The 20,350-nt window shown below is 46.2% G+C and overlaps 1 protein-coding gene across 3 annotated transcripts in view; it reads left to right on the top strand.

The window, feature by feature from the left end:
- The window catches only part of LOC109511563 (sodium bicarbonate transporter-like protein 11), a 28,567-nt gene extending 8,674 nt beyond the window's left edge, over positions 1 to 19,893 (top strand). For 2 of the 3 annotated variants that reach the window (XM_019862718.1, XM_019862720.1), the window contains exons 2-7: positions 8,559 to 8,609; positions 9,771 to 9,887; positions 13,450 to 13,493; positions 14,670 to 14,898; positions 16,943 to 16,975; positions 19,788 to 19,893. In XM_019862718.1, coding sequence (XP_019718277.1) covers positions 8,559 to 8,609; positions 9,771 to 9,887; positions 13,450 to 13,493; positions 14,670 to 14,898; positions 16,943 to 16,975; positions 19,788 to 19,873 — 560 coding nt within the window. In that variant the 3' untranslated portion in view covers positions 19,874 to 19,893. The remainder of the gene's footprint in view (positions 1 to 8,558; positions 8,610 to 9,770; positions 9,888 to 13,449; positions 13,494 to 14,669; positions 14,899 to 16,942; positions 16,976 to 19,787) is intronic. The other variant, XM_019862721.1, reaches the window with a different exon arrangement.
- The last annotated feature ends 457 nt before the right edge of the window (positions 19,894 to 20,350 follow it).

Below are 20,350 nucleotides of genomic sequence, written 5' to 3'. Positions count from 1 at the left end.
TTAGCGTTAAGCGTGAGCAAAGGGCCGCAGGTGGTCTTTTGACCTCGAGTCCCCTTGAGGGTGGCCGGTGTCGACGGACGCGTCGTTAGGCACGCCTGGCAAGTCGGGATGCAGAACCGCAGGGAACCCGGCCGTTTCTCATCTCGCCTCATCGGCGACGATGCACGGCCGTCGTTGATCATGGTTACGATATGAAAAAAAACAAACCCAAACTGTTCCGACGAAGATGGAAACATTTTGTGATCTACGAAAAAAGATGGAAAAAAGCAGACCTTGACTGGGAAAAAATGTATTTTGGAGACATGGGATTATGATGTCAGGGAAAGCTTACTAGAACATCCGGACATTATTTGGAGTTCATGTTTTGTGCCGACTTTGAATGTGCTTAGTTCAATCTGAACACCGTCACACCCCCAGTTATACCGGGGGTGTGCACACTTGTGCAACTACACTGTCACAGCGTTGTTTCTTCTCTCTGTGATTTATTTTTGATGCCACCATCACAGTGGCATTTTTTAGATGCGACTTAAAGCTGTCATTCAAACAGCAAGTGGCGCAACAAGCGGGCGTTCTTAGCCGGCTCATTCAACGACACCCACGTCACTCACCGGGCCAGGCTCCGTCTTTTAAAGCCGCAGACGCGCAAGAGTCACAGATATCACACGCGCCTCCGACTGCTCGATAAATTGAGGGCCCGATCGGCAGAATACTCGATCCGCCCAAAATGCCCCCCCACCCCCCCCCCAAAAATAAATAAATCCAAAGAAAAAGTCAAACGCACATCCTTTGCGCAGGTGGCCTCCCCTCTCAATGTTGTCGACGCTCGGTCAAGGTCACCGCGAGGAACACACTCGCGCACGACGCGGATTGGCTTCATTTGGATACACGCGAGTCGTCCGTACGGATGCGACGAAGATGTCTTGTTACCTCTGTCAATAAAAATGTGACGGCACCCCCTGCTGGTGAGTCGTGACACAGTGTCACGTTGTCACCTGTCGCGTGAGTGTGACACGCTTTCATGTCCCGGCTCTTTATTTTTGTGATTGTATTTGTGTGTGTGTGTATCTGCGCACGTGCGTGCGCGCGGTATAATAATTTGGGTGTGTGTGTGTGTGCGTGCGTGTCAACGTGACACTGATCCCTGATCAGTATTCACCGCTGGCAACACATCTCACACACTGCAGCCTGCGAGCAGCCATCTGTGCGCGCGCGCGCACGCACGCATCCAAATTATTATACAGCGCACGGGCACGCACATGCAAATGTACGCGGAAAATATCGAGAGACGAGAGAGCGGCACGTGCACACTCGCACGCGGTCGTCATCCGCGCGCGCAAACAGTTGGTCGGATAATTCTCCACGCAGTCACACGCGTGTGAAATTGCATCATCAGGAGGGGAACAAAAAACGCGCGCGCGCGCACTTTTTTTTAATACGCTATTGTGAATTTTCACCATCCTTTGTTGTTTTTGTGACCAACAAGTACGCAACGTTTTGCGGCAAACAACGATGATTGGAAGTTGCGTTGAATTTGTGCAGCTGGCCAAAATCGTGCGAACAGTTGCTCAACTGCTCGCACTTTAGCATGTCTCTGAAGTGAAAACCGGGTGCCTTGTTGTTTCTCCATTTAGGGACAAACAAGGGTTTTCTTTTTAAAATTGTATGACACTTAGGAATGTGCTTTTTTTTTTTCTTAATTAATTATTGTTATTTTTTTTACACACAGCATTTGTTGTTGTTTCGAGCGCTCAATTAGACTTTACTCCAGACTCAAATATTATACACAAATGTCACGTTAGCGGCAAACTATGAGGATTGACCACGTTGCGGAAAAGTTGAAGGTAATTGACGCGGTTTTGCTGAAATTGCGCCAGCAGTCGTCATGATGACATTGAAAAAAAAATCCAGCGTGATCTGCTTACCGTCCGGCACCTTAAGTGAAGTTGAAACCGAAGTGTCTTCTTGTTATTACATTTCACTGTGAGCAGCGTCTCCCTTCTATTTCCGATGCAATGATGGTTTTTTCCCAATCTTTTGTTTCTTTTTACGCGAAGTGAAACTTTTCCAGAAGCATATTGCGGACTTGATGAGAAACATTTACCGAGTTCTCCGAACATCTGCGGAAAATTTGTACGTTTTTTTTTTGTGATGACAGTTGCAATGGCGACATCGGAGTACCCAGCTGAGCAGTTGGCTCGTTGGCAACCTTGTCATGAACCCTTTCATGCACCCCATAACCTGCTAACATGATAAGCTGTCCACTTTCGTAACCGCTGTCCCTGAAAGGGTTCAAGCTAAGACCTAGTGTCTTATTGTTGTTACATTTTACTGGACTTAACGCTTGCATGACGGTTAAGAATGTGGAAATGTGAAGCACATTTCTAATGTCATTAAACGGTGTCACGTTGTTATGGTTAAGGCTGAGTGTCTTATTGTTATGACATTTTACCTCAAAAAGTGGTCAGCTTGTTTTTATGTGGGAGGTAGGAATGCTCTCAAGGGTCGCGGGGCGTGCTGGAGCCTATCCCAGCTGACATCGGGCAGTTGGCGGGGTACACCCTGAACCGGTTGCCGGCCAATCGCAGGGACTGTCAACAGTGATTGACCCATTTCTACACTTGTATGACAGTGAAGAAGCAGAAGAAGCCCAAGTCTGACCAAGTTCAACTTTGCCTTTGTCAGAGTTGAGATTGAGTGTCTTATTGTTGTTGCATTTTCCAATCAGCAGCGGTTGACTCATTTTTAGACTCATTTGTACGAAAGTGAAAAATGTTTAAAAACCCAGAGGTGTCAAACACAAATGTAACGTAATTACAGTCAGCTTTGCACTTTGCCCTTTTCATCACAGTTGAGCGTCTTGTTACATCCGACTATGAATAGTGGTGAACCCATTCTTGCACTTGTATGACAGTGAAAAATGTTTAAAATAAAGAGATGCGGGGGGGGGGGGATGTCTCATGAAGTTCAACTTTGCCCTTTGTCATTATAGTTAAGACTCAGTGTCTTATTGTTATTACATTTCACTCTGAACAGTGATTCGCTCATTTTTACACTTGTTTGACAGTGAGTTTTTTTTTTTTTAATTATGAGACGTGTAAAGGCTAAGTCTACTGAAGTTCAACTTTGCCCTTTGTCATTATACTTAAGACTCGGTGTCTTATTGTTATGACATTTGACTGAATCGTGGTTCGCTCATTTTTACACTTGTATGACTGTGAAATGTTTTTAAAATAATGAGATGCGGGGAAAAAGAAATAGTCTCATGAAGTTCAACTTTGCACTCTGCCGTTGTCATTATTGTTAAACCCTGGTGTCTTATCGTTCTTGCATTTTACGCTGAACAGCGGTAAACTCATTTTTGCACTTGTATGACAGTCAAGAATATTAAAATTTTTGCCTGTAAAGCTAATAAAGGTTTAATGTGACACAACACAAGGGTGCTACGAGCGTGCGCGAGCGAGTCAAGCCGAGGGAATTCCTGTTAATTGCTCACACATTCTCTTCTTGCCTCGGTTCAATTAAATCCAGGCGCCAACAGTGTCTTCTTGCCTCTGTCCCCCCCCCCGCCCCCCCTTTTACTCTCTCTCTGGCCGCCACCACCGAGCACAAAACCCTCCCCGCTACCTCGCTTGCCGCTTTTCATTTATGCCACGCCGCCTTCCTCCCCGTGAGGAAAAAAAAAAATGCCGCATGTTGTCATGTGCAGTGAACACCACGTGAAAAGTCACGCGCGTGTGCGTAGCGTACAAGATGTAACTTTCTCCCCACACAAACCCCCCCACCAAAGACCCCCAACCCCCCCAAAAAATAAAAAACAAAAAAAACAACAACTCGGAGACGAGAAACCACAGCGAGCCTGCATGACGTGGAAGTAGGGAAAGAGCCATTTTAAGCTTAGCATTGCTACAGTGCAACGGCCATCTGCCGATCGGGACGTACGCTTCAAAAAAACGAAAATCCAAGTTGAAAATGTGTGTGCTTTTGACCTTTGCATGCCAACATATTTTTTTTCCTACCAAGCAGGTTTAGTGTGGAAGGATTTCAAGAATATTTTCCTTAAACATTTTCATAAGGGACTCGAACCTGAATAACCTGTACCTCCCATTGGTTGTTGGTTGTGTCGCGTCTTATGACCTCCACTCAACAGACGAGATGACGACGGCGTGCTTTGACTCCACTTTGCCTTTTTCGTCAGCGTTAAGACTGAGCATACATTTGACTAGAGTTCGACTCCCGTAAGATTCTAAAACTGCCTTCTGACCGTTTTTTTTTTTTTTTTTTTTTTTTTTACACAGTCAAATGTCATAACAAGAGGACACTGAGTCGCACCTTTGTTGATAAACGTCTAGCACAAGTTAACTCTGTCACACTCCTGCTTAATGCTTTAAAAAAAAATAAATCTAACCACCATTTCAGGTCAAATGTAATAACAATAGGACACCCAGTCACAACTTTGTTGATAAAAGTCTAGAACAAGTTAACTAAGTCACACTTGTGCTGCATGCTCATTTAAAATAAAAATAAAAAAAATCTCAAATGTATTTCAATGTAAAACGGAGTTAAACACCGTTTCAGGTCAAATGTAATAACAATCGGGCACTCAGTTTCAACTTTAAGGACAAACGTGCACTGCAAAGTTACCTTACGTCACCTGCATCTCATTTTTAACATTCTTAACTGTCATACACACGCGTATGAAAAACATGTTCACTGTTAATGGTAAAATGAAATGACAAAAAGACACATAAAAAAAACTTAAATAAGAAAGGTATCATCCACCCATATTTCTGATCCGTTTATCCTCACGAGGGTCGCGCGGAGAAAGGTATCATGTAAAGTTCAATGATGTCACAGCACAGCACGCGTCAAACGAGTGTAATACGAGTGGAAGTTAACCACTGTTTAAATGTAACGTCATCCAAAATGGAATAACAATACGACACCCTGTCTCAGTTTTTATGACGGATTTCGAGCAGTTTTATTTTGGCATACTTGAGCTTGAGGAGTCTCTTTTTTTTTTTTTTTTTTTTAAACCTTCTCGATGTAAATATCATAGAAGTGCAAAATGTCGTTTATCACCGATAATGGTAAAATGCAATAACAATAACAGTCAGTTTTAACTTTTGTTGTGAATAACATAACAAAAAGGTGATTGTGTTTTTTTTTTTTTTTTTTTATGGCTGCTATTTTGTTTGCGGGGCTTTTCAACTACTTCCTGGCTGGCCACAGTGGCCCCTGTTGCTCTTGCGTGCAGGCCCGTCATGTTTTTAGCCGCTACAATCATTCCAAAACACTCTTTAGCTGCAAGGCTGCGTCATTCGAACACAAAAAAATCCCCCCCCCCCCTTTTTTTTTTTTTCCCTCCCGCTCATCGGCGGTGAAACGCGGCACTCCAAGGTTGTTGGGATGGAAACATTGATGAAATAATGCGGCGTTCACCCTGGTGCTAAAATCTTTGCGCGGCTCTCGGCTCCCACTTGTCGTTGTCAAGCAAAACAGTCGGTAGCCGCGCTAAGCTCGTCAAGACAACAGGAGGGAGTCGCATCACCGCAAAATGTAGACCTCAAAAATCATCCGCATGCGAAACTGGCGAGCGAGGTCTCCCGGCCGCTGCCTTGGCAACCACGCAGTCGTCTTTTTCTTCTGGTTGTCGTTTGTTTGCATTAGCGATAATGCTCCAGCCGTATCTGGTTCTACAAGCGTGGATAAAGCAGTAAGGCTGCAACATAGAGTACTATGCGGGTGCGAGGTACGGGTTAAATTGTCATGGCAGCGATTTTGAGGGCCGAATTTTTGTTATTTTATATATAACATAATATTATAATATATTATTATATTTTATCAAGCGCCGCTTGATCCTCAGGTGGGTGGCGGGTGTACCGGAGCCTTTCTCAGCTGACTTCGGACACTAAGCGGGGTAACTGGTTGCCAGCCAATCGCAGGGCACACACAGACAAACAAACATTCACACTCACGGTCACAGCCAAGCACAATTTCGAGTGTTCCGTGAACCTGCCGCGCATGTTTTTGGAATGCGGGAGGAAACCGGAGTACCCGGAGAAAACCCACGCAGGCACGGGAAGAACATGCAAACTCCACACAGGAAGGCTGGTGCCCGGAATCGAACCCTGCACCTCGAAACTACGAGGCGGACGTGCTAACCACTCCACACCGTGCCGCCACGTTTAATCATCATCGGCAAAATCGAGGCTGATCTGAAGTGCTTTTCTACCAGTTTGCAATCTTCTTCTCGAGTCAAATTTACACTGTCAAACTAGTAGGGCACCATGTAGTGGTCGACATTGGAATTACACCTCAAAGAAACAGAAGGCAAAACAAAATCGTTGTGAACTGTACAATGGATGGAGGGCGATTGACCGTCGATGTCATTTCTGCCAAAACACTTGAATTGAACCAGATCTGCACTGAAACTTGACATATTTTTTCTTTGGCCCTGCCATGCCTCCCTCCACCAAACTTGGAAGATGTCCGTTTTCATCTTTTTCTGTCATCCTGCTGACAAACAGACAAACGGCCACGATGGTGATCGTCAAGTGATCGAAAATGATTGTGCATGAGCGTTAATGCATGTTGGAAGTTTGTCCTGAAGTCAGTGTCCCGAATGTTTTGTCTCCGAAGTGCACATACATGCATTGAAACCTGTGTACCATTCGCGCAGCGTGAGCCCTGCGCTCTTTCTTTCATACCTTAACACCTGACTCAACGTGTCGGCGCATTTTCCTACATGTGCCGCTAGCGCGTCGTTAGCATGTTAGTGCTCTCACATTGCCGGAGGCCCAATTGTGGCATCCCGGCTTAAATGTGCAAAAATGCAAGTGCCCTCCGGACAGGGGCGAGTCTCTCTCTTCAAAAGTTCCCCGCGGGCACAATCAGCCCATAAAGTGCCCCCTCCCCAGCCCTCGTAGACAGCTTAATAAACTCGCAGGGACGCACGCCTCTAAATACTTGTCCCTCCTAAAGCCGAGGATTTGTGGTCAAAACCTGTTTTAAGTTGACAACGTCTTTTTGATGTTTGTTCAGTCTCCAACTGACTGATGTAAACTCCTCCCGGCTAAGTTGGAGGCTGCGATCCAACTCAATGGTTGAAGATGTATTTGTGTGCCAAAGTTGGTGCGGGGGTGGGGGAGAGGGGCGTTCTAATTTTACGCCGTGTTACATTTGGCTACAGTCAAACGTAAAGACGTACTTGAGAGAGCACAAAGATCCACAGTGTGAGGTGATGATAGCTCACAGAGTTGTGAGGTATAAAAATCATCGGCGTTTGCAATTGCTTTCAACACAACGGGCTGGCAGGAGTGAGTGGCGCCTCGGTCCCGGCTTTTCACTGTTCCTTTTCACGCAGCCGCAGTCCGCAACATTGCGCGCATCCACTTTTCTGTTCCACAATGTTGTCTGTGTTCCTGTTAAAAGTTTTCGACTGACGTGGTCACTCCGAAACGCTTTGTGGAGTTGAGATTAGCAGCTGGTTGCTTCACATTGTTGCGGAGCTCCACTTGAGTCATTTCCTGCAGACTCTGTCATGAAGTTGCCTCGCGGTGTTGTGTACATCCAGAGAGGGTCATTTAGCTTGAGTGAATCTCATCATCATCATCATCATCATCAGCAGCAGCAGCATCGTACAGTGCGACAGCAGCGACCCTTCAACGAGGTTAAGGGGAAAACTACCAGTTTCATTTTTTTCCCCCCCACCGGCATTTAGAAAATGTCACCTTCCAGGTCGATGACATTTCAAGCGACGTTAGCAGCCGCGCCAATGTACTGGAAGCTTGGCGAGCGGGTCAGTTTCTTCCAGATGAGTGACAGGTCATCACATGGCGAGGAAAAAACAAAAAGTCATCAGCTTTCGTGTGGATTTATGATGATGAAATATTCGTGTTCATGGCTAAAAATGTTGTCATGAATGTTTGCACTGTCAGATTAAGGTGAATCATACAGATGTGCTACCTTTCGCAAAGTAACTTTAAGTCGGCGGTGACTGTTCAATCGCATGTAGCGTTAGCCACGCTGCTCCGTATTATCTGTAAAACATTGACGTCCGTGTGGCTAATTCATGGTTATGTTTTGTTAGCATTGTTAGCACAGGCAGGTGACCTCGCAGACGTCTATCACGTTTTGTTAGCATTTTTAGCAGGTCATCATGTGTTGTTAGCATTGTTTTTTGCTAACAGGTCACCTCATTGAACGCAGAAGGTCACCTCGCAGACTTCTATCATGTTTTGCTAGCATCGTTAGCACTACCAGAACAACTTGTGATCCTCGGTCGTCTTTGGTTAGCGTTCCTAAGAGTAGCTATGACATCACGTGTATTTGTTTGATCTGTAAAACACGTGTTATGCGTGAGGCCCAGCTGCTGTCCTTTAGCCAGTTGAGCTCATGGTCATTATCTTTTTGTATTCGCGCAATTATGGCCCAATTGCTGTCTGGTAATTCTCGTTTCATATTGATTTTGGATTGCTGTTATATCATATCATATTGCAACGTAGCGCACCACCCATTAGGTCACATGACTGTTGTTGTTCTTTCTTTCTTCCTGGCAGAGGTGCCTCCCTGTGGCATGTCCAAGAATGGATACTTCTTTCAGGAAATGGGTGAGTTTGGACCAGAACTTTCTCACATACGATTTCACCAAGACGCTAAGCCAACGTAGCATACACAGAGCAAATGTTACGACAAAGAGAAATGAGAACTGATAGCCACAGATATGAAGAGAAGACGCCAGCACGCTGAATCAGCCTGGACAACTGACACGTCTTTGTGTCGGACATGTTGGAAGGGGCGACGTTCCTATCACAGCCAATGCATGGACATTGAAATTAAGTCACAACTTGCGAAATTTTCAACCAATTTTCATGAGGTTCATGTTTTTTTTCCAATGCCAATATATTGTGCGATCACTGCAGAACATTGAAGGGGGAAAAAAAGAGAAAAATATTTTTGCCTGTGAAGTTCACGCGTCCCTTGTAATTGCTCGGCATTGTGAGTAACGCTATGCAGCTCATGCCTCCTCGTTCTTTTCGTTTTCTCGCTGGCACCTTTGCCCCTACTAGCTCGTGGGCACACGGCTCAAAAAAGGGGCGTGTCGTATCTGCCTCATCAAGAACTGCCCACGCATCACTGGTGCAGAAAACAAGGGAGACACAGGTGCAGATGTAAAGATTAGTTATTTATTTTAAGCGTTATAGTTTTGGAATAGTTTCAAACAACACCATGCCGAGCTGTTGTGTGTCGAGGTGTGCGAATCAGAGTGGAAAGGGGGTGATTTTTTTCCTCAATTCCAATGGGACAGAAACACCAGAGGAGCCTGTGGCTACAAGCACAAACACAGACTGGACCAAGCACATCATTAAATTTGCGTCGCTCATGTCGTAGCTGGGAAATTATTGTGAACATTTGGTTCAACGTAACTTCTGATGTCTTGAAAAGTTGAGTAAATGGTCAGGAATTGGGCAAGGCCTTTGCTAGAGATAATTAGTAACTGGTGGCTAACTCATTCAGCCGTTAGCATTGTTGTTTGTGATGCTTACCGTGGTTATCTGACAACAGATCACCAACAAAAGTTGCCCTATCTGGACTTGCGGCGCGTGCGCATCCTGATTAGGTCATCATTGTTTTTGTGCTGTTAGCTCCCTTGTTGCTATGACAGTCACTGAAAAGCAAGAGCAAGGTACACCCGATACAAGCCGAAAGGAGTCTCGTTAGCTTGGCAAAGGCGTGGCGAAAATGCTAATGGTGTTTCTTGGTGTCCTCAGAGCAGAGGGAGGGGGAGCCGGATGGGGAACAGGAGGGCCCAGAAGAGGTCCAGGACTCGCCCATCACCTCTGCAGATGACGTCCATCTTTACGACAACCAGGTCACCCCTGGATCAGGTCCGTGTACCCTCTTCAAGATGCTTACAACAGAACTAGTGTTCACTATACTAGAACGATACATACTAGACTTAGTATGACGGGCCAAATTTGACAGACAATGCCCGCATTTTAAGGTTGCTCCACTTGGCATGAGTGTATGTTAACAACAGCTATGGCCGGACCGCGGAGAGGTCGTACACCCAGTCTGACTTACGCGCAAGGGAGAACATGGCCGTTTAAATATGCTAATGTGCAAAAGTAGGCTAACACATACGATGACGCTAACACATAGATGCTCACCCACACAAAGACTCGTGACTCGTTAAGCGATGCTAAGACACTCAAGGGGCTAGCACATTCAATGATGCTAGCTCATTTAAAGTATTGAGGCGAACACATTTAAAGACTTGCTGACACACCTTTCAAGAGACTCACTCACTCAAAGATGCCACCGCGCTCAGATAGGCCAACTCATCTCGACACAGGAACATATTTTAGAATGCTGACACGCCTGGCAATAGTAACACCATTAGAGATATTAACACCCTAGGAGATGCTAACATACTTAGAGATGCTCGCACTCAGTGTGATCCAAGGAGGCGCTTTTGTTGTCTAATCCTGATGCGTTCGAGCCAAATTGTCAGCATTTGGCCAAAGCGAAAGGCTTTTAAGTTGTTCCGACTCCTTGGTGTCATCTTCTGATTTATGCTAGTAAAATTAGCAGGGCTATTTTTACCACGTTGTGGTATTGAACAATGATGTGTGTCTCCCGTGTGTGTATGTGGGTCGTCATCTGAATAAAGTGTGTGTTTGTTCGCAAATAAACTGGAACTGTCACAAAATAAAAACCAGACACTGCACTGACACTATTAGCAGGCACAATGCCAGTGATGTTAAATGCTAACGCTAAACAAGGTGTAATGTCATCTGTTCTGAGACCCCCCCCCCCCCCCCCCCCCCCCGCCCCTCCACCATCACCCAAAAAACCCGAAAAACTCAACTTCCGACATACTTCCGGTGGTGTGACTGCACCGTTTCCATGATGACAAAGTGGCAGGGGCACACCATTTTGACCCCGGGATGGCAGGTGCACACCATTTGGACCCGGGTAGCACCCCCACCACCACCAACCCCACCACCTCCCGTCCCTCCCGGGGGTCAACCATTGCCATGGCAACGGTCCCAGGTGCACCAGGAGAGCGACAGATGCCCACGAGCTTCAAAAGTGACGATACGCTGTCAGATAAAATTAGACAAACTGGCACCGAACACCGATAGATGCTGAAAACCAAATCAAAATCAAACCTGTGAGCCGTTTATTTTGAAGGCCAATCTTGTCAGATGTCTTCAACATGATCGTCAAGTGTTTGGGGAATCAGAGTTTGACGTACAAAATTATATGATGCGATCGTTTCTGTTTCTGGCATTTCAAAAAGGTTTGCACATTAAAAAAAAATAAAAAATTGGGGCGGGGTCATTTGGAGGGCGTTTTGTAATGGCTGCCTCCCTGAACACATGATGGCTGTGACCCCTGCGGATTGTTTGTTTACTTTCCGCTGCCTCCTCGTTTTGTTTTTTTTTTTCCTCCTGCCCAAGTCAACCTTTTCGGCACCGGGGCACTTTTTGTCCGCTGGATGTTTAACTGCAGGCGCGCTAACGCTACGTCCCATGTCCGAGATTGATGGCGGCAAGTCAAAGACAGGACGCGAGGACGTTCGACCTCATCGCTGTCAAATATTATTGACTCATCATTTTTTTGTCAAATATGATTGAGCCGTCACTTTGTGCTGCGTCGTAGAGCGCAAATTTATTGTTTACCGAAAAGGTCGGCGCGGGAATAAATCTCACACTTTTCCTTGCGCAGGGGACAAAGTCGACTTCATGTTCCCGTCGGTCATTCAAAATGTCCGCCGGAATATGATGTGAATGCTTTTCATCTCCACGTCAAGCGCGTACGTGCACAGTCACGAGACAGCTCGACAGAAAGAGTTCGGATGAACCGAGCCTGTTCATACTTCTGACATAGATTTTGTGTTTTGTCAATATTTGGTTTTAGTCATTGGCTACATGGAGGTAAGCAGAAGCGTTTTATGCCACTTGCTAATTCTCAGATAGAATTGGAAGATGCTCTTGACTCAGTAGCTAGCTAGCTAGCTAGCTATTCTATCCGCTCCCTTTCATTTCAGGGTAGCGCAATGGCAAACATGCCTTTCATAGATAAAGTTTGATTAATATTATGTTTGTAGTCAGTACTTGGAACGGAGTGATTGGCAATGTGGGATGTCATTAGTTAGGTTCCTCCTTTGATGAGCGCGCTTCATTGTTACAATTGTTAAAAAGGAGGATTACTTCACATCAGTCGAGACGTGTCGCTAATCTTCTTCTTTTATGGATGCAAAAATGATCTTCTTAGCACGCCCGCCTGCCCGCCCGCCCGACAGCAATTAGAGCGCGGTGTCGGCCAGCCAGGCCACGTGCACCCCCCCTAGCCCCCTCCCCCAAAGATTCCGGTCACGCAGCAGAGACGACGTCTTCCTTAAGCTCCCATTGATTCCCCCGACAGGCCACGGAGGAAAGCCCGCGCCAAAGCTAATCACATTGTCCCCGCGCGTTACATAACGGCGGCCGATATAAAAGGTTTAGCCGCAGTTTTTTTTTTTTTGGGGGGGGGGGTCTTCTCTTGCCACAGGGCTTGGAATCATGTGCAGATTAATAGCGTTATCGCAGGAGCAGACTCGCTTCTCAACGATCCCTCCTCGCATTCTTCTTGTTCGTCTTCGCTTTTTCGGAGGGAAAGATCTCATCCTTGCCTTCACTTTTACTTCACCACCTGAATTGCTTGAATTGGTCTCATTTGGTTGGGCCTGCTTGCTGAGCAACATGTTCTTGACAAAAGATATTTGTCAAGCCAAGCTTGCAAAAATGTTAATTTCCCCCAATTCTCTGCAGAGGCAACATGATTTTACTGGTCTATTGTCTCAGTTCAGGAACGCGTGGTCAGGGGAGGCAGCGCCTCTTCTGCACCACGATGAGTTCAAAAAACAAACAAAAAAAAAACTTGCCATTCATTTTACTTCTCTGGCCTTTATTTTGATTTTCTTTGAATTCAAACATGCCCATGATTGCATCATCTGAATCGCTGAATTGACCTAATTCATGTTCAGAATCTGTTCATATGTTACCTATTTACTTTTACCGATCACATAAAACCACAGATACAATGGCAGGTGAGGCACACAGAACTTTGCCTCATAAAGGCGAAAAAAAAACCTTTGTAATTGCTTGTCCTTGATTTAAACCTAATTATTGTCATTTTAGTCTTATCTCGTGCATTTCAAAGCACACAATGGATGGATGATCATTTCGATTGCTACCCTTAGTCTGTGCATAGACTGGACAACAGGATTTCATTAATAAAGACTAATGCCCACCGATTTAAAGCTCTGCCTCAAATATCAGTTCAGAAAATACACTTTTGCTTTTCAACTTGTTCTTCTCACGACACGACAACGTAGCCTAAAAACTTGTGCGATGTGGGTAAGCCTCCTCTCTAATTGTGTTTTGTTTTGCTTCTGTGCAGAGAGCGACGACTCCGGCTGCGTGCTGCTCAACACGTCCAGGAGGGTGAGCCTCAAATGCCTTCACTAATAAAGCGAGCTCTAACGAGCTAGCGGGTTAGCGGCATGCCGCTCAAGATGCAAACGGCCGGATAAAACGAGCATGTCCGTTGGAAGGGCATCCTCATACGTTTTTGTAAAAATAAATGAATAAATAATAATAATAAAATAAAAATGAGTCGCACAACCTGACGCACCGGCGCGTTTGTGAACGCAATTTGTGAGTGATCCTGCCAACCCCGATGCTCTGCTGTCACGCTTGGTATGCTCTGCGTGTCTTACATCTTGTTCTGTCGACCCGGCGCATCATTAGCGTAGCATCTTGACTGAGGTCTTTTTTTTTTTTTTTTTTTACACAACAGTATATTAGGATTTTCCGTTAGCACTCGCTTTAATATTTACTAACAGCGCTGTATTTTCATTCTAATGCCAAGAACTTACGAATGGACATAATGTACCGTATATTTTCTACGAATTGCACGCTGTCGTCAAATGAGCATTCTTGATGTTTGTCTGCATATCCTCACTGCAGCGGCTCCGTGTGTTCTACGCGCCGCTTTTGATCCGAAGACATTGTTATTTAAAGAAAAGAAAAGGGAAAAAAAAAACACGCGCACTTGACGAGAGCCCAAAATAGTCGCCCACCCGCGTCTCCAGACACGCAAACAAACACAGTGTGGCAATGCGGTGTGTCACTATGTCTTCCATCAAGACGTCCTTTCATGTTTTGCAAAGAGCAGCGGGGGCTTCCACTCGTCTTTGGGATTTTTGTCAATCTCTCGATCAATACTCCGGGACGAGGAGTGATGATTGGGGGTGGCGGGCGACGGGAGGGCTGGTTGGATGTCGACGCTCTTTATTGAACCGTAATCATCTGGCCGTCCACTCGAGCGTCTCTTGAAAGAATCTGAGGCTGTCTTTTGAGTTTTGGGTGGCCAAGCACCGAGTAAAATGGGGGGAGGGGGGCATGAAAAGAATGAATTATAATATAGATACAGTATTTGTGTGTGTGTGTGTGTGTGTGTGTGTGTGTGTGTGTGTGTGTGTGTGTGTGTGTGTCTCTGGATATGTAGAATGCTACCATGTAGCAATGTAGCTTAGCTAACAATGCTCACGCGGTTTGTGTGGTGATTGCTAACATGCTAGCCGTTGTTAAAAACGCCGACGTGTGCGTGTGGCGCAGTACGTGAAGCTGATGAACTTCGAGGAGGAAATCCGCGCCCACCGAGACCTTGACGGCTTCCTGGCTCGGGCCAGCATCCTTTTGGATGAGACGGCGGCGTCGCTGGACGACGTCCTCAAGAGAATGCTGAGACACGTCGGACAGGACGACAACGCCCCGGAGCCAGGGTGCAACTTTGAGGAGATCATGAGTTTGCTCTTCACCGACGCCGGCGCGCAGGAAGTCAACGGTGAGTACGGTCGACTACGGCTCGGACCCGAAACGGTCTGAGGCGATCTATTGTGTGTCCTGGAGGGATTGGGAACATCTTAACGGTCTTTTGAAGTGGATTTCAACTCAAACGCTGCCTTGTTGACAAGAAGCAGATTTGACGATTAGCGCTTCCGCCGAAGGTTCGCAGAGGTGGCCGCCGCCTGTCATGTTGCGGCCCGCTCGGCGTCTAGTGGGACCGCCGGGCGGGTGGCGGGTGACGCCGCGGCCCCGCGCCCACGCCGTTGACACCTGGGCCAGGTGATAATTGAGTGGTGTCATCTGTCTCCGGCGAACTACTCAAACGCCTCTCCAACATGGCAGCCGGCAGCCACTCCGCAGCTCTTGCCGCCGCCTCCTTCCTGGGAGGAGGTGCTCTTCACGTGCACAACAATCGGAGACTTTTCCAGGCAATAGAAAATTACGTTTTAGTTAGCCACTGTCGTGACATCTTTTTTTTTCTAATCACTTGTTGCTAGGCAGAATTTGTGACATCCCATTCGCGGAAAAGAATGACTAATCACCAAAAAGTATGAAAAAAATGGCGCTCAGAAGCTCTTTCCTTTTAGGGTGAGCACTTGTTGCTAGGCAGAATTTGTTGGCCAGTGACTTTTCTGCCCCTGAACCCAAAGTTTTGTCGGTAAGAACAAGTTGGAGTTCTGATTCTTTTTTTGCAGGTCATGTCAGCATTTGTTGCTAGGCAGAATGCGTGGGGCACAATCCTGTGTGCCCCCCAGCCCACATTTTATTCAAACACCAAAAAGTATGTAAGAATGGTGCTCGGATGCGCTTTCCTTGGTCATGTGACCACTTGTTGCTAGGTAGAATTTGCGAAGCACAGTTGCAGCTCATATGTTGTTAAATTTCTAAAAAGTGACAACGAACGAGAGCTCGGATGTTCTGCCTTGGCCCTGTGATCACTTGTCGCTAGGCAGAATTCGTAGAACACAATCATCACTCATTGTTGCTGTTAAATCACTAAAAAGCAACGAAAATAAGGCGACTTTTTTCACACAGCGCCATCTGCTGGATGCTATTATGCAAAAATCACCAGTGCACTCAATGTAATGTACTTGAGAGTCCGGGAGGGGGGGGAGAAGATTTACGGAACTACCGAATTAATGTGACGCATTGTAGGTCATTGTAACATTTATGAGGATGATATATTCAAGCAGGACTTTGCTTTGCTCGACTTTGTAATTGGGGAGGAGACGCACTGGAATAACCCTCTCGTTAGCTCCGAGTTGGCGGGGGATACTTTTTAATTTGGCCCCAAAACTCGAGCAGCTTTTCCCTCCCGAGGTAACATCTTAGCAGCGGCAACAACAATCATGGCCGACGCGAGCCAGCCAGGAGCTAATTAGCGGCGGCGGCGCTGCAGATGTGATGTAACACTTTTTCAGTTATGCAAGCAAACATGCCACGGATTCGCATTCGGGGAGAATCGCACGACACATTCGAGACGTTTCTCGCGTGAAAATACGGCCAATTAGCAACAAAATTGCTTGTTGCCGGGCAGAATTTGCAGTGGCCTGCGATGTTTTTTTTTTTTTTCGTGATCATGTGGTCACTTATTGCTGGGTGGAATTGGTGGGGCACAAATCGTGTATGTCATGTAAGTAATGGGAGCTCATTTGACCACATTTTGCAAAGCAGAATTCAAATTTGTTAGACTTGTTTTTTTTTTTCTCGGCCATGTTGCCGTTTGTTGCTAGGAAACATTTGTGGAGTGCAATTTTAGCTCATATTCTGTCTAAAAAAAAATGTCCTAAAAAGTAATGAAAATTCTGGGTCGCTACACAGAAATACTGGGGCACAATCACGTGTGCCCCCCCTGCCCCCCAATCTTATAGTTTGTCATTGAACGACCCCAAAATTTTTTTTCAATCTTGGTTACGTGAAAACTTGTCAGGCAGGATTCGTACGAACCACAAAAGAGCAAATGTTTTGTTGGTTTGGTTGGTTTTTTTTGACTTGTGTCTTCCCCCCCCTCTTTCTTCCTTCCTCCTTTGTTTTGCACGCAGACATGTCTCACAGTTTTGTTTTCTTTGACGACGGTAAGCTATCACGGGAGCAAAAATGTCCAAATGTCTCCAGCATCATTTCTTGGCCCGTGTCCCCATCACCATCTCCATCCACGGCTCCGCCATTCCACCCGCCTGGATCCCCCCCCCTGCCCGTTTAGCGACTAACGTAGCCGTTAGCCAAAAAGCTCCTTTCATCTCAAGTCGTTGTTGAAAAGAAAATGTTTGTGTAGACAAAAATAAGTCAGTAAATCAGATGTTTGTTTCTATGGTTGGTTGAATGCTACTTCCTGTTTTTTTGGAGATCAACGTAAAATGTAGACATTAGAGAATGCTTCATTGTTGTGAATTAGCATGACGTGTTAGCGTCTCATCATGTTGTTTTTCGCGCTACTTCCTGGTTTACGGAGACTAACAATGTGGTCAGTTTTTGTAGGAGAATGCTTCATAATTGCGAGTTAGCATAACTCGTTCGCTTCCTATTGATCTTTTTTTCAGTTTTTTGGTCATACTGTATGCTAGTCTGCAAGCTGTTTGCTAGTTCTTGGAGAGTCACGTAAAAGGTGGATATCGCTGTTTTGTTTTTGTCGGAAAACATTTTATAATTGCGAGCACGCACGACACATTAGTGTCCTACTTGTAATTTCCATCGTCGTATGTGCTTTTCCTCGCGCGCCGATGTTATATAACTGCAATTTAGCGTAGCATGTCAGCGCCACTCGACCTCGCTGCCATCCTCCGATTGACGTCCTGGAGGATTTTTCCCCGCCCCCCTTCCCTTCCCCTCCACATTCCTATCGGCGTGCCGTGACATCATCAGCATGCTGCGTGCTGATTGGCCCGTGATCTATGCCTCCATATAGGATAAGTGTTTCATCTGCCACCTCGTCTCTCGTTTAATCACCTCCTTCACCGAGCCATGAGGGAAACCAATCATTCCTCGGTGTGTGTGTGTGTGTGTGTGTGTGAGAGACAGACAGTTAATCTCTGAGGCTGCATAAGATTGTGGGGTATTATTGAGGTCACCTCCAAAGATGCTCCTCAACCTGCCGCGCACCTCCAGCCAATACAAGGCATATTAGAAGCCGCGTTTGGGTTATTAGAAGGCCCCTCTGTAATATCAGGCGCTTTTGGGACATCCTCACGGGATTTATTATTTTTTATTTTTTTTTCCGCGAGGGTTTCAAGAAAGCCTTGGGGTTTCAAATCACGGTCTCAAAACAGTGTTGGGGTTTCAAACAAGGATGAGGGTTACTCGATGAAGGCTTCAAGGCAAGAGTTGGTGTTTGGAATCTCGGTCTCAAAAGAAGGCTTGTGTTTCTAGCTTAGATTAAGGTCTCAAAAATTGCAATTTCAAGACAGGGGTTCTGATAAGGATTAGATGACAAGTGAAGAGTTCAAGACTGAGTTGGAGTTTCGAACAAGGATTAGATTCAGAAATTAGCGTCGTTTTGCTACCGGGCCAACAGCGGCATTATTTGAACAACTCGCGGAGGCTGCCGACATCCAGTTCATCCTGCTTAGTGGTATTTGGTGCCCCACCTGTGTGTCATTTTACCCGTCAAAAGTACTCGCGGCAGTCGGAGAGTCATCAAAGTGAATACTCGTCCCGGTATCGGTCTGCTTCAAAAGCGCCATCCGACATCTCTCTTGTGGTGTTGCCGCACGCGCTCAGAGCGGCCCGACCTCAGCGAAGGCGTCAACCGCCAAAGTGAGAGCAAATCTCTCCGCCACGTGACTTAATTGGCCGTCATTACTTGACTTACTCGGCAGCACGGATGGGCAAACTACGATACCGTACGTTCTTTATTTATCTCGCGCTGTCACGCCAACCCCTCTGGAACAAAGCGCTTGGTTTCGAGAAATGAAGGATTCAAGCCCTTGGTTGGACTTTCAAATGAGGGTTGGAAGCCAAGTTTAGGCTTTCAAATTAGGGTCCCGAACCTTGGTCACAGTTTCTAATTAGGGTTTCAAGAGAGGGTTGGGTTTGAAGCCTTGGTTCGGCTTTCAAAATTGGGCCCGTGAGCAAACACTCTCGCGTGCTTCCCGACTGAGGTTTTGGTGAAATTGAAATTTTCTCCTTTCGCTTTTTTTTTTTTTCTTTTCTTCTTGCCGGTCCTTTCTTCCCGCTCGTCTTTCTCTCCGCGCACGGCGGGCGCCTCGTTCCGCCCGTTGCCATGGCGACGGCCGTAACATACCGCCGTGAACGCGAGCCTCCGGGTCGGCCGAGACGGCGGAGAACAAACGCGTGCCCAATGGAAGGTTTCAGACAAGAATGTGTGGTTGTCGCAATACAGAGTTTGGGTTTCAAGACAAGGCCGGGGGGATTCAAATTAATCTTTCAAGTCGAGGCTTTTGAGTCTCTGATTTACGCTTTCGATCTTGACAGAGGCTCGATTTCAAATGAGGGTCTTAAGTCCAGGTTTCGGGTTTTTTCGGAAGATTTCAAACAAGGAAGCGGGTTTGAAATTGGATCTGGGTTTCATCGAAAAGTTTTGAGGAAGGGGCGGGGTTTTAAATCAGGGGTTCGGGATCATGCGAGGGTTTCAAATCAGTGATCGGGTTTCCAAATTGGGTTTGCAGCCACGATTTGGGCTCCAGAAAAAGGGTTCGGGTTTCAAACGAAGGTATCAACACGATCGTGGGGGTTAAGGTTCCAAATGAACGTTGCGATCGGAGGTTAGCGTTTGTTTGAAATGAGGGTTGTGGAGTGTGCGTGTGCGTAGCTGATGTGTCTGACCTTGACGTTCCCCCTTGGCCTCCTCTCGCATGTCGCCTGCGTTTGCGCAACCGGGCGCGGCCATTCCGCGTTGTCACGCGTTTTTTTTTTTTTTCCCCCGCCTAGTTCACCTTCTGTCCGAGACCATCCAGGGCGTGACGGCCACGGACACGGGAGTTCACTACCAGCAGTCCTGGCTCTGCATACTGTGAGTCCCCGCAGGGCCGCACGCGCGACGTTGGATCGCGCGAAAATAAGCAAAGTCGTCCGTCACAGCTTAGCCTTTCGCTCTGACTTGGATGCTCATCGGCCCTTTAAAGTGCAAAACTCGAAAAAGCAGATTTCCGGTGGCCGCAAATTCAAAGAAATCGCTGGGATTTCGTCATTCGTGCAAATCATCCTTTCCTGGCGCCAAAAAATTTTTTGGACTTATGATGGAATGTACCATCAACTTTAAAAAAAATGTGTTTGTTCAAATACTCCCAAAACCTTTTCTGGGAAATCTGAAAAGTGAGTCATAAAGCCTTTTTATTTATATGTATATTTGAACCACTTGAAAACTAAAACGAGTTGAAATGCCCTAAAAAAAAATTCTTTTTAAATGTGAGTCCAGGGTAAAAGACGACTTACCTGTGACGGATTACTTGACTTTCGACTTGAAGTTCATCTGTGTGTGTGTGTGTGTGGGG

Source organism: Hippocampus comes, unplaced genomic scaffold (genome assembly GCF_001891065.2).
Source record: "Hippocampus comes isolate QL1 unplaced genomic scaffold, H_comes_QL1_v1.1 scaffold250, whole genome shotgun sequence".
Lineage (NCBI taxonomy): Eukaryota > Metazoa > Chordata > Actinopteri > Syngnathiformes > Syngnathidae > Hippocampus > Hippocampus comes.
Note: the sequence above shows the minus strand (reverse complement) of the source record. Positions and strands in the feature narration are given on the sequence as shown.